The 13,291-nt window shown below is 39.7% G+C and overlaps 1 protein-coding gene across 1 annotated transcript; it reads left to right on the plus strand.

Annotated features, from left to right (window-relative positions):
* Positions 1 to 1,918: 1,918 nt before the first annotated feature.
* Positions 1,919 to 11,104, plus strand: LOC139477164 (uncharacterized). The gene is made up of 12 exons (XM_071259715.1): positions 1,919 to 1,961; positions 2,109 to 2,456; positions 3,092 to 3,391; positions 4,638 to 4,904; positions 6,186 to 6,308; positions 7,999 to 8,020; positions 8,416 to 8,471; positions 9,163 to 9,184; positions 9,368 to 9,423; positions 10,184 to 10,300; positions 10,430 to 10,445; positions 10,927 to 11,104. The coding sequence occupies exons 1-12, from the start codon at positions 1,919 to 1,921 to the stop codon at positions 11,102 to 11,104; spliced, it is 1,548 nt and encodes a 515-aa protein (XP_071115816.1).
* Positions 11,105 to 13,291: the final 2,187 nt, after the last annotated feature.

Consider the following 13,291-nt stretch of genomic DNA (forward strand, 5'->3'; position numbering starts at 1 on the left):
TCATGTTGATCTTCAGGACTGAACAAGCGTTATTTATCGATGGTGAAACAAATGTTTAAGACACGTGTGTGAGTATCAAACTAACGCTCCCAACAAACACGCAAACATCCAAATTGTACACCGTCCATTAACATGCACGTGCAAATGATGATATACGACCTTTAACTCGGAGAGATGTCTTCAGAAATATGTATTGAATGATGCATTATTTAATTTCAGAATAACTTTATTTTTATTTTATATGAAGCACAGTTATTTTTTTGGGTGAGTTTATAATCACTGTCTACATAATCAACGTTATATTCACAAACACCACTCTTTTCGTTCGCTAACAATATAACACTTGCTGCATATGCAACACTATCTGTGTATGCGCAACCTACACGGGTCCCTCAGTCGTCTCAGGCGCCGTAATTCGCGGTGCAGAGTGGCCTCCCTTGGGCACGCAAGAAAACCCGTGATTGTGGTTTGGAATCTCGGTTCGCCCGTATTATGATTCTATGTCTGCCAGGTTCTCGTGATTTCACCAAAGTAGTAAACGTCTAAGACCTTTATCACTTTCCTCCCTCAGTAAGCTGACACGCCGTGATATAACTGGAATACTGCAATACGGCGTTAAACCTACCTCACTCACACATACTATACTATCTTCATATGCAACACTATTTGTAAGCCCAGGTGCTGCTATGTGATTGGCTGATTCTGAGACCTGACTTCTACAGGACAACTTTCGCTACATTCATTCGTTCACATTTCGATCACTAGAACTCAATTTGTGTTTTCGCTGAGAATTGCAACTAAACGAAGGAAAACAAACTGCAATTATTTTAATTTGTAATTTGTACTGAAAGGAGTTTAGACAATAAACTATATGAATATGTAAATGCAACTGATTATAGATTTCGCGGAACGAACACGTACAGTTTACATGGTTCATTGTGACCGAATTCGAAGGATTATGATTGTGCCTACACTGTAGGAATATTTCAACACAATTCACAAAATACAAGTCACATGTCACAAAACGGCAAAGCTGGAAACAAAAATTCTTTCCCAAAATGTCTGAAGAGGACTGAAGAACATTACATCGACCGCTATCGCCCAACTCCAAGTTAGATAACAGTTTATTTTCTTAAACAATATACACAGAATGTGAGGTTCAACGTTATCTTAAACTACATCATAGCAAAACAATTTCTGCAGGTGCACTTTGTGACCCCTAAATAGAACATTAGAAGCCAAACTGGAGCTCGCTATCGGCTGCGTAAGCACAGTTGTTACGTCTACTACGCACTTGTGCTTAGACAGGGAATTAAGATTACGATTTGTTTGAACTGGTAACTGATAAGACGTTACCGCATCGTTAAATCACTAAGATGTCCAACAAGATATACCTTTGTCGTTTATCTTTATTGCCTAAAAGATGATTGATAAACTACTTTCAGAGCGTCGTCACCGCACGCAACACGTGGTATACTGTATACTGCATGTGGTGAAATGATATAATCACTCATTACTACGGCACTCTGCCTGTTTTTGATTTTGCTGTTTCACCTCACAGTCGGCAGTATTCCAGACTCATGATGGCTGCCTGTTAACAATCAAGTCTTGGTGCGGCAAACCAGTGGTTGATATCACGAGCCTCGATCAGTGGCATCAATCAGTCAAGTAAGTGAGGTTTTTTTTCAAAGCGAACAGCAACGTGATAATGATTAAATCTTACCCGGGTCTCCACGGGGTACATAACCGCAGAGAAATGTAGGGTATCCAGACAGTAATATATTTTCACAACTTCACGTACGAGGGGAAGTGACCTACTTTTACACGGAAATATCATCGAGCGAAACTAAATTGTTGAAGCTTTACAGACAAATTACAAATTGTATCAACTCAGTATTAACTCAACACGCTGGTGACTATGTTTCTGTTTTTTATGGTGTCTGGAGGGATATATGTGTGTGGTATGTATCGGTCTGCGAATACAGAACTTGGCATTATATTAAGCTGTGCTGAAATTCGTATTTCGCATTAATAATTTGCAACATTTACAATTTCTATCAAATGTTAATAAGCATAAGTTTAATGATTATTATTTGATTTATGTGCAGGTCTGTCCACCGTGACAGCTGACTACCCACACTCCGTCACACGTGTTGGATACGATGTTAACTTAACCATGAACCCAGCTAATATCAGCAACTCATATTTCGTATGGAGGAACGGTTCGGTAAAACTGTTAGTGGTTATACCTAAGTCACGCCGTGTAAAGGTACTCAACACCAGTGACACCGGCTACACCACCAGGATCAGACACACAGGGGAGGACTCACTATCACAGACCGGACAGCTGGTGTTTACCATCTACAATATTACTGTACAGGACGCTGCTACCTACTACTGCCAAGGAAGCAGAAATCAGACGGTAGCCGGGTGTAGACAGATCCTCGTTGTGTCACGTAAGTATTACGTGTAATTAACAGAAGAATATTCCAAGAAATGAAAGTGCATTAAGCTGCATCGCCGTAATAAATACACAATGTCAGAAAGTAATTATTGGTAGCAGACCCTTTAGTTGTGAAGAAAATAAAACCGTTAGAAGTATAAGGAAAGGAGTGGTGTATTACTTTCAATGTTTCATACACCTTTGATCAGGAGGGTTCAAGTATTTCGCAAGGCAGCTCATGCTCGTCACATTCATCACTTGTACCTCGCAGTTGTGTCACGGGAATGTGTCATGGGAATTATCACTTTCATTTGTAATTTTAAGATTTCAAAACCTCCTGCCATCGACTACAAAATAAATTCTAAAGCATAACACATTGAATAAAGAAAAGAACTGAAAACATATTGCTTTCCCTTATCGGAAAGATTAACTGGAACTTGACATTATCATTTGCGTTAAGTTACAACGATGGAATACTGATATGATCTGGGTCGTTGGTGATCAGATATAGAGATGACAAGTTTATCAGTACTATAATGGTCGAGACATCATGATAACACATCGTTAATACGAACTCCATTTACTTGAAATATAAAACGACACAACACTGCTGTGGTTTAATGTGTTTGATATAACTATTTTTAACAGAGAAGCCGACCACACCTAACATCACAGGGCGTGCCTCAGCTGTATCAGGTGAGAAAGTCACCCTGACATGCTTCTCCTCCTCCCGGAGTCTGCCCCCGGACCACCTCCCACTGAACATGACCTACACCTGGAGGAGGAACAGGACCCTGCTAGTATCTGTTGACGGGCCTCATACAGGCGGAGATGTCCTGACAATAACCCACATCAGCAGAGAGAACCAGGGAGACATCTACACCTGCCAGGCTGTGGAGGAGGGGCTGGAGTCTGACTGGAGTCACGGACATGTACTGGATGTTCACTGTGAGTAAGAACTTACCTTGTTTGGGGTATAACAACGGAATATGTTTTGTGTTTTGCAACTGTTGTTCTGATCACTAGTTTTGTAACAACTGCATTTGCTGAAGTATAGTCTATTAAGAACCCTTATGTTTGGAATTATTATTATCAAAGTATGTCGGCGGGTCGTGTCGGAATAATAGACAACATAGCCAAAATCAGCCGTGCAAAGTTTCAGCTTCATAGGCCTTACCGTTTCAGAAGGTATATCAGATATGCATGAAAATGAAAATTTCACCATGAAAATGGTGTCACAGTACTGTAGCTCACCTGGATATGTTGTCTAGGGTTTTAAATATCAACGCAGGGTAAAACTTTACTGTCAGCATTGATGTTCATATATTTTCAGCATATATACACTGCATAATATACAAACACCAAATTATATAGTTTGCACGAAATGTGATGTCAGCACAAGAAGAAGCATACATATTCCTCAGCCTAGCAACTTCACAGATGTTTACGACAGAGCCAAAATATACATTTGTAGATGAGTTTTCACATGGTAAAACACAAAGCTATGAACAAGGGTATAATAGTGGCAAAAACGGAACATATGTGAACCATTTGCGACTAAACTTATACAAAATTCCATGACAGTTTGAACAAACATTGCTTCCAATGTTTACTTTAGCACTAACACATGTATGTGGATTTTGTTTTGGCACAAGATAGGTCAATGTCACTATTGATACTGTTAAAGTGCGTACAACCTCATTATTTTATTATCAGAACTAAACTGATACTCATAAACTAGGAAAACTGACTTAAATGATGTTGGAGTTTACCCTCTCTCACTGTACCTCTACTTTTCATCCCTCCTTTCCCCATCCTACCCCTCACTACACATGTGTTTATCACAGTGCTCACGCATAAGGTACAAAAACAAAATACACGTGTATATCACAGTATTCACATATATGGTACAAACACACACTGCACGTGTATATCACAGTATCCGCACCTGTGCTACATTAACAACTGCACGTGTATATCAAAGTATTACACATATGGTGCAAAAAGAAACTGCACGTGTATATCACCGTATGAACACATGTGGTTAAAAAACACACTGCACGTGTATATCACAGTATTACACATATGGTTAAAAACACACTGCACGTGTACATCACAGTATTCACACATGTGGTTAAAAAACACACTGCACGTGTAGTGTATATCATGATACCATAACCATCATACATTCCAGATGGACCTGACCAGATACAGTTTAACGGTGCAAGTGACAGGCTAAAGGCAGAAGAAGGGAAACCTATCACAGTGAGATGTTCTGCTGACTGTCACCCCGCCTGCACTGTGACCTGGTGGGACACATCCAGACAGAGGGGGATCACAGGACAGAGAGAGGCTGTGTTGTATATACCAGCTGTAGACAGATCTGTGTCTGGGCAGTACACGTGCCACGTCAACAATACACATGGAAGTACATCACGGAGTCTGACGCTGGAAGTTTTCGGTAGGAGTTATACTTAGAAACATTATCAGTCACATGCATGCATTTATTTGGAAACACATTGATTACATGTTCACTCGTCTTGAACACCCACCTAATATTGATTTGGAACTGAATCTTGAATACTGTCTGAAGATGAGACATCATGCCACTTTTAGAATCTTCATATGTCAAAACCGTTTCTGTTAATTCAAAATCAAATTAAAAGAGATCTGTTTTGAAGACGGTAACCCACTGTTTACTTTCTACATAATTCGAGATAACAAACTGTTACCATGAGTCGAAACATTTGTTAACACTTGTATCAAAATTCCGCATAATTACATCTTCACCTGGACAGTTAAGAACGCTGATATTGCCGAACGTTGTGTGAACTCCTGTAGAACTGATGTCTTGCTTTGTTTGTTTGTTGTTTAACGCAACACTCAGCAATATCCCAGCTATATGACGGCGGTCTGTAAATAATCGAGCCTGGACCAGACAATCAGGAGATTGACATCATGAACATCGATCCACGCAATTGGGATACAATGACATGCATCAACAAAGCCAGTGAGTCTGACCACGAAATTCCGCGAGACGCCTCGTACGACAAGCATAGCCGCCCTTAACGGCAAGTACGTGTTGCGGAAGACCTATTCTACAAAGGGCTGACGTAGAGAGTGACGCTGTAGTTGTGAATGTTCAGTGTATTTATTGAGATGAGTGTGTTATCAATGCAATATTTAAAATACGAAGTGACACATGAAAATGTTATTGCAGATGACTCTTGCAAGTGTCACTATATTTCGTATGTTATGTATCAGATTCAATACAAGAGTGAGTGAGTGAGTGAGTGAGTATGTTTTTACGCCGCTTTTAGCAATATTCCAGTAATCTCACGGCGGGGGACACCAGAAATGGGCTTTACACATTGTACCCACGTCGGGAATCGAATCCGGGTCTTCGGCGGGAATCGAACCCGGGTCTTCCGCGTGACGAGCGAACGCTTTAACCACTAGGCTACCAAACCACCCTTCAATACAAGAGAAGCATAACAAGGAAGAATACAACACCAAGCCAGACAAAAGCAGATAGGCTAGATTGTCTGGTCCAGATTATTTACAGACTGACGTCATATATTGGAGGCGTAAAACAAGAAACCAACAAACCAACAGATACGGAATCGCTCTGGAAACATATGTTCCGGTCAAGCACGCAAAGCACGCAGGCACGAGGTTCTCTTTTAAAGACACAAATGATTAGAAACAATAAACTGCACGTATTGCATTTTGCAAATTCCAGCACGAGAGGTCACTGGAGCTGCCGTCGTTTCCATCGTCCCTGCGTCGGCTGTCTCTTCTGTCCTGATCGTCGCCATCGCTGTGGTCGTCATATTTGTTGTTCGTAGAAAAAAGACACGCGAAGGTAATACCATGTGATGTGACAGCAATTGAGTACAACGTATGAGTCTTATTAACTATCCTACCACAATCTACTTTAGGCCATGATTTTGCGTATATGAAGACATTTGTTGTTTACACATCCACATTGACCACTGGTTTCCTTGGTCAAGAGACCTTCAGTTACAATAATTACGAATACATCGCGTATTAACATGGTTGATTGATGTCAAAGAAACAAGCATCTTTCCGAACTGCAAATTGTAAACAAGATAATCAGGGTTTAAATTTCTCATGGAATTTATATGCAATCATGATACGTGATATGTACTTCTTTGGTTGTGTGTCGTTACGAGTCTCAATATTAAAGTAAAAGCTTTCAAATTAATACGATAATGAGAACGACATTGTGGTTTTCAGTATTTAATGGGATGAATAGCTGTTTGGGTTGTTGTAAACCTTAGTGTCATACCATTACAACAGCATGAAAATGGCGGTTTGTGGTGGGGTGATTGATTGGGGCCTTGGGGCTGGCTCACGTCGTGGTCATCGTGTTTTATTTAGATTAGTAGATCTAATCAGCTATATATATTTCTTCCTTGCATTTGAATAAACGTAAAGAAGGCTATGTTTCCCTTTCCTTAACAATCATTATTGGGGAATAATCGTGTGGGGAAATGGAATCTGAGACCAGCATTTAAGGAAGAGTTTTTTTGACATTCAGAGCCACTGTTACTGAGGTCATATGCATTGCCTTTCACTCTCATAAATACGGTGTGTCAGATGATGCTTTCGAAAATGGAATAAATATGTCAAAAGCTCATTTGAAAAGTCAGATCAAGTTAACTAACGTCACCTGTGTTGGTTTGTACTTGACAGTGTCTCTTCTTTTCTGTGTGTAACGAATCAACCCAACAAAGAATCATTTCCGCTATCTCACATAACCGTCAAGATATGCATGAACTGTTCATCATTAATAATATATATATATATATATATATATATATATATATATATATATATATATATATATATATATACTGTCATAATGAAAGAGTAATCACGATATGTCTTTGAAAGGCATTTAGAAGTGATACGCTTAAGGAAGAGAATTTATGGATGTCAACTTCTTTATTACAATGTATATGTTTACTCCTTCATTCACCTGTTGGAGTGAATATATACTCCGAAACGTTGTGTTCCTCATAATAAAGAAGTTGACATCAATAAATTATCTTCCGTAATCAAGATAGTTTGAATTTTGTCATTTATGATGTAAAGCGATTGGAATTTATTTCATTGATTTACAAAGTGTTTGGTCCGGCTGTTCCCTATTGCTGAAGGTGTGTAGTATTTGTGTTGTTCCATAATTTTGCTATGAAAATGTAACGGTCGGGATGGCACGTGAAATATTATTGTTGTTATGTCATTCACATTTCGATATATAATGCCGAACTCATCTACCATTGATCTGTTTTCTATCGTCTTGTTATATAGCACGGCTGAGCTTCTGGCGGTAGATCTTAACACTGGTTTCTAACTTCTACTTTGACACCTTTTTTTCTAAAACTTGTATATAAAGGCACATATAGTTTATTTATAAATTATTTATTATTATTATTTCAAAGGTATGCAATAATACAGGTAATCAATTGACCTATTTTTTATCTTGATTTTTTTATACATAATAATCTACACACAATTCTATCTTTCAGAGACGGGACGCATTCACAACCGGTGAGTATCTGCTATCTATCAATTAAAATGGGTAATAGTTAATCTAAAACACAGTTATTTGACTTTGCATGGCTATAATAGCTAACCTGTATACATACAATCTAACGTAATTTAAATTGATAATGTATCACAGATAATCTGCTGGCTGGTTTGAATTGATCAATTCCTCCTAGTTCGATAGGGGCGGTCGGGTAGCCTAGTGGTTAAAACGTTCGCTCGTCACGTCAAAGACCTGGGTTCGATTCCCAACATGGGTACAATGTGTGAAGATCATTTCTGGTCACCCCCGCTGTGATGTTTGCGGAATGTTGCTAAAAGCGGCGTAAAACCACACTCACTCACTCACTCACTCACTCACTCCTAGTTTGATAACTTTCAACATTGCTTTCCATCAGTGTGGTCGCATACACCTTTAACGAGGAAACAGATGGGAACTACCAAGAAATAGAAGGTTGGTGTCGACAGTCACAATTAGCATTTTAAACGCCATAGCAATTAATTCATAAACTTTCGAAAGCGTCATTACGAATCATTACATTGCTGTGTGAGAAAAGGTTTTGCTTGTTCTTTAATTAATCCGGATAACTGTAAACGGGTTGTTCTTAGGCCATTACTTAACATCATTAATGTTTATCCGTCGTCGAGTTCTGGCTTCTGAGAAATGTTAAGAACGGACTGACCTTCTATGTAAAAATAATTACTTACACTGTGTTTTTCTGACATTAGTAAGTTTAGTGTACAACACGGATAAAGAGTCAAAGAGTCATATCATTGTGCACACTAAAATGACAAAACCCTTTCAATGTTCATAAAAAAATATCTGCACAGTCGATTGTTCGATTCCGACTGTGTCATGAGCGCGTGTTAATGAATCACTATGAAATAGTGTGGATACCAGGTGTTTGGCGAAAAGGTGAGCGTATCCTGCTCTACCGGTGGCAGTCGTCACACATATATACAAAGTTAGTTGTTCATGAAAGCTTTGCTGAGGCCCTGAATGATGTAGTATGGCAATGTTGTAGCATAGTTCAAACAAGGTACCATTATGATAAGGGTATGCAATGACAAAGAGCAGTTCGTTTGTCTGTTATTCATCCTGTATTTTGTACACATAATTAAGTGCAACAAATTGTAACTTTCAGAAAGAGGATACATTCATAATCGGTGAGTATCTCTCTTTAAGTGAAATAAATAAACATTACATCTCAACGCAGCGATGTAACATTGCTTGGCTATAAGAGCGAAACTGTATACACCTTGGAGCAAAATCAAATTGATACTCGATCACAGCAAATGTATCGGTAAATTCTGCCTATTTCGATCACTTTTAACATTCATTTTCATCAGCGTCGTCTCATATACCCGGGATGAAGACAAAGATGGGAGCTACCAGGAGATTGAAGGTTGGTGTCTTCAGGTTGTCTACCAGTTAGATGGTGTTATGACCAATACTCGAACTGTCGTGTTTGGTACTTGTCTGGCGATAAATTTGAGTCTTCCTGCCTCCCTATGTCTGAATTGAGTGAGTATGGTTTTACGCCGCTGTTAGCAATATTCCAGCAATATTCCAGCGACCTGGATCTTTGCCGTGACTAGCCCACCGCCCCGATCCCATCTGAAGACGAGATGCTTTGATCAGGAGTCATATCATCAAGGCTATGGCGTAATATATTGAACAAAAAAATAATTAATTACCATTTGATTGACGTCTTCCAATAAATGTCGCTGCACATTAAATATACCAGTGGAAAAAAATAACAGTGCTTGACATAAAGTCCAACAAAATTAATTTATTCCGAAATTAAATACTGTACATGAATAGGTACCTATCAGTGCTAATTACCCCCGGCCTCCCGTTAACCCATTGTATATTGCCAGTTACCTATCTGGGATAATTTGGTTCTGGCTTCTAGTTGTCCATAACTATCAGCGCCAATTATCTGTTGGCTTTCCTTGTTAAGTTTCCACCTCTTGTTATCTTATTACCTTTGTTTTTCTTACGTGTGCATAAATATGCTCTCTGCCATTTATCATTCATTCACCTGATGAAGGAGTTACACAACGGTGATTCCCCAATGTTTAAAATATATCACTGCACACCAGGAATTCCCATGTGGAGTATTGTATTGAATAAACGTGTAATTAACCTTTGTCTTGTGGCAGAAGCTGGTGTGAATGTTGACGACATCGTCCCTGTTGTAGCTGTCTACTCTGTTATGCTCACCGCTGTGGCAGTTGTGGTTGCAGCAGTTGCTATTCTTGTCTGCGAGGAGGTAAAAGGTAAGTTAACGGAATACTGTCTTCAATTGTAATCAACCATACTTTTACCATTTTTAAGTATCTTGAAAAGCTGAAGTTTTGGTTATGTCTGTGTTGTTCTTATGGAATTTAAATTTTCTTTACTTTCAGAGGGCCAAAGCATAAGGTAAATACATTTTGTATTGTTTCAAGTGAAATACTAGAGTGGTAATTAAGGTCTCGAGTTAACAACAAACCGTAAGGACACCCCCCACTGATATTTAAGCTGTTGCTATTTTATGTGTGAAATCATTTACTCAACTTACCTGAGAAAACACTGATACAATAGCTCAATTCACAATGCTTGTAATTGGTATTGTATGTTGTGAGAGACAGACTAATATTATGATGTGTATCTTGTGATGGTAATTACTCAAATGAGTTTATGCTATGTATCTTTTGTATAGGAGGGTGGAAAACCGATTGCTGTTGAGTTTGTTTTATGTCGGATGTGGATAATTTGTTTCAAACAAAAAGGTTTCCCTCCTTACAATAGGTTGTTTTGCCAGCCACATTTAAACAACACACATGTATCCTTCGCCGTCTGTGCAAGTCAATTTCATATGTAAGGTACAATTTGTGATACAAGTGTTATGTTGTAATTATAGATCTGGTGAATATCTTACTGTGATGGGAGAGAGATTATCCTGTGACATCAGTGCAGCCATTAACGACGAGGATGCCTTATCCTTGCATGATTATGAGCGACTACTGAGTGAACAGTTCCACATCTACACGTCGCTGCACCATTCAGCTTACTCTCCAGAGGACCACAGTACCAGGTGAAAAGTAGCGTGAGGTAACGTCTCTGTACCCTTCAGCTGCCTTTTCAGTGGACCAACGTTCCAGGTGCAGCGTCATGCAAGGGAGCAGTTCCACATCTGGACGTACCTCCACCCTCCAACTGCCTCTGCTGATGACCACAGTACCAGGTGCAGCCTCACGTAAGGGAGCAGTTCACATCTACACATCTCTCCACCCTTCAGTTGCCTCTTTAGAGGACCACAGTAACCGGCGCAGCCTTATGTGAGGGAGTAGGTCCACATGTACACGTCTCTCCACCCTTAAACTGCTTCTACATAGGACAACAGTAGCAGGTGCAGCCTCACGTAAGGGAGCAGTTCACATCTACACATATCTCCACCCTTCAGTTGCCTCTACATAGAGGATCACAGTAACCGGTGCAGCCTTATTTGAGGGAGTAGGTCCACATCTACACGTCTCTCCACCCTTAAACTGCCTCTACATAGGACAACAGTAGCAGGTGCAGCCTCGCGTAAGGGAGCAGTTCACATCTACACATATCTCCACCCTTCAGTTGCCTCTACATAGAACCACAGTACCAGGTGCAGCCTCGTGTGAGGGAGCAGTTCCACATCTACACGTCCCTCCACCCTTCAATTGTCACTACAGAGGACCACAGTCCCAGATTAAGTTGGTCTCCACCCCGTTTACCCCTTGGTACAATGCTAGGAACCTTGCGAGACCCTGGCGTTTGATGGTTTCCGAATCTCGAACTGAGGGCGATGTGCCATTTATGAGCTATGGCCCATTTGCTCGTATTATGGAACACGTCAGCACATTTGGTTGTCCATTGCAGAGCTTGTGGACAATAGCGTTAGCTCAATGCAATGGTGAGGACAGGATAAAGAATGAGGAGTTTCTAATAAAATTGTATATGTAGTTATTATGGCCACTAAGTGAGGCGGTAGCTTGCAACCTTGAAGCGTCTTACTTGTACTTCCTTTACAACATTACATGTGTCTCATCACTTTGTGAAAGTATGTATTTTAATCGATGTTACATTGACGTCTTGTTTTGTAATTCTTAATTCTTACTTGTTATCAATACATGGCTCATTTTGTTATCGTTATATTTTCATTTATCTGAAACGCTATACACACAACTTTGTAATTCATGTAATTCGCTGTTGCCATGATACAGTGGTTCTTTGTCAACACCACGCCAGTGTTCGTAGGTGTCACCAAAGCTGTTAATGTCTAAACCATGTAAAATGTATTAAGGTTAGACGCTGTCATATAACTGAAATATACCAACTCACTCACTATATATGGATGTCAACTTCTTTATCGTGAGGATCTCAACGTTTCGGAGTATATGCTTACTCCTTCATCGGGTGAATGAATGCTAGGATGCAGAGATCATATATATGCACATAAATACAACAAAACTAATAAGATACTGAGGGTAGAAATTTAAAAAATGAAGCCAACAGTCAATGTAAGCTGATGGGTGATTGGTAGTGGACAAATGAAAGCCAGGAGTTAAGTTAGCACTGATTGGAATAAGCAATGAACAAATTGAAGGCAGGGAGATAATTAGCCTTGATAAGGGGATAATCAGTTGCAAACGTTGGATACGTTGACTGTGTTCCTCATTATAAAGAATTTGACATCAATAACTTCTCTCTCTCTCTCTCTCTCTCTCTCTCTCTCTCTCTATCTCTCTCTCTCTCTCTCTCTCTCAGGTACTCGTGGACTTCATAGGGAAATCATTCAACAGTTTTACATAAAGTTATAATTTACAGGGGTTTTTTTAAGTTTTATTTTAACCTCATATATAAAATGTAACTCTCTCACAAGAAAAGATACGAACGTTCCCATTTATGTATACTGACGGCAAAAAGTATATATGCTTCGTGTAAAGTGGTGTAAATGTAATTAAAGGCAGCGGCGACGCATTGAAGACGCCAGATGATTGAATACAGCCTGGGGATGTTGTTCCTAATGTCAAGCAAAGATTGGCCAAACTGAGATAGCGTCACAGCTAGTTCTGGGTGTGCCGTAGGCGATGCTTTAACTTATCCCAGACATATTCTATGGGGGAGAGGTCTGGAGAAGGTGTCCTCAGAAACGTGTTACATGTGGGCCGTCATTATCCTGCTGCAACGTAATGTTTCGTCCTTGGATTTGCACCAAGGGAAAAACGTAATCTTGAACTATGTCGTCGAAG

The sequence above is a fragment of the Haliotis cracherodii genome, unplaced genomic scaffold (assembly GCF_022045235.1).
Source record: "Haliotis cracherodii isolate W230 unplaced genomic scaffold, xgHalCrac1.p SCAF_31, whole genome shotgun sequence".
NCBI classification, from domain to species: domain Eukaryota; kingdom Metazoa; phylum Mollusca; class Gastropoda; order Lepetellida; family Haliotidae; genus Haliotis; species Haliotis cracherodii.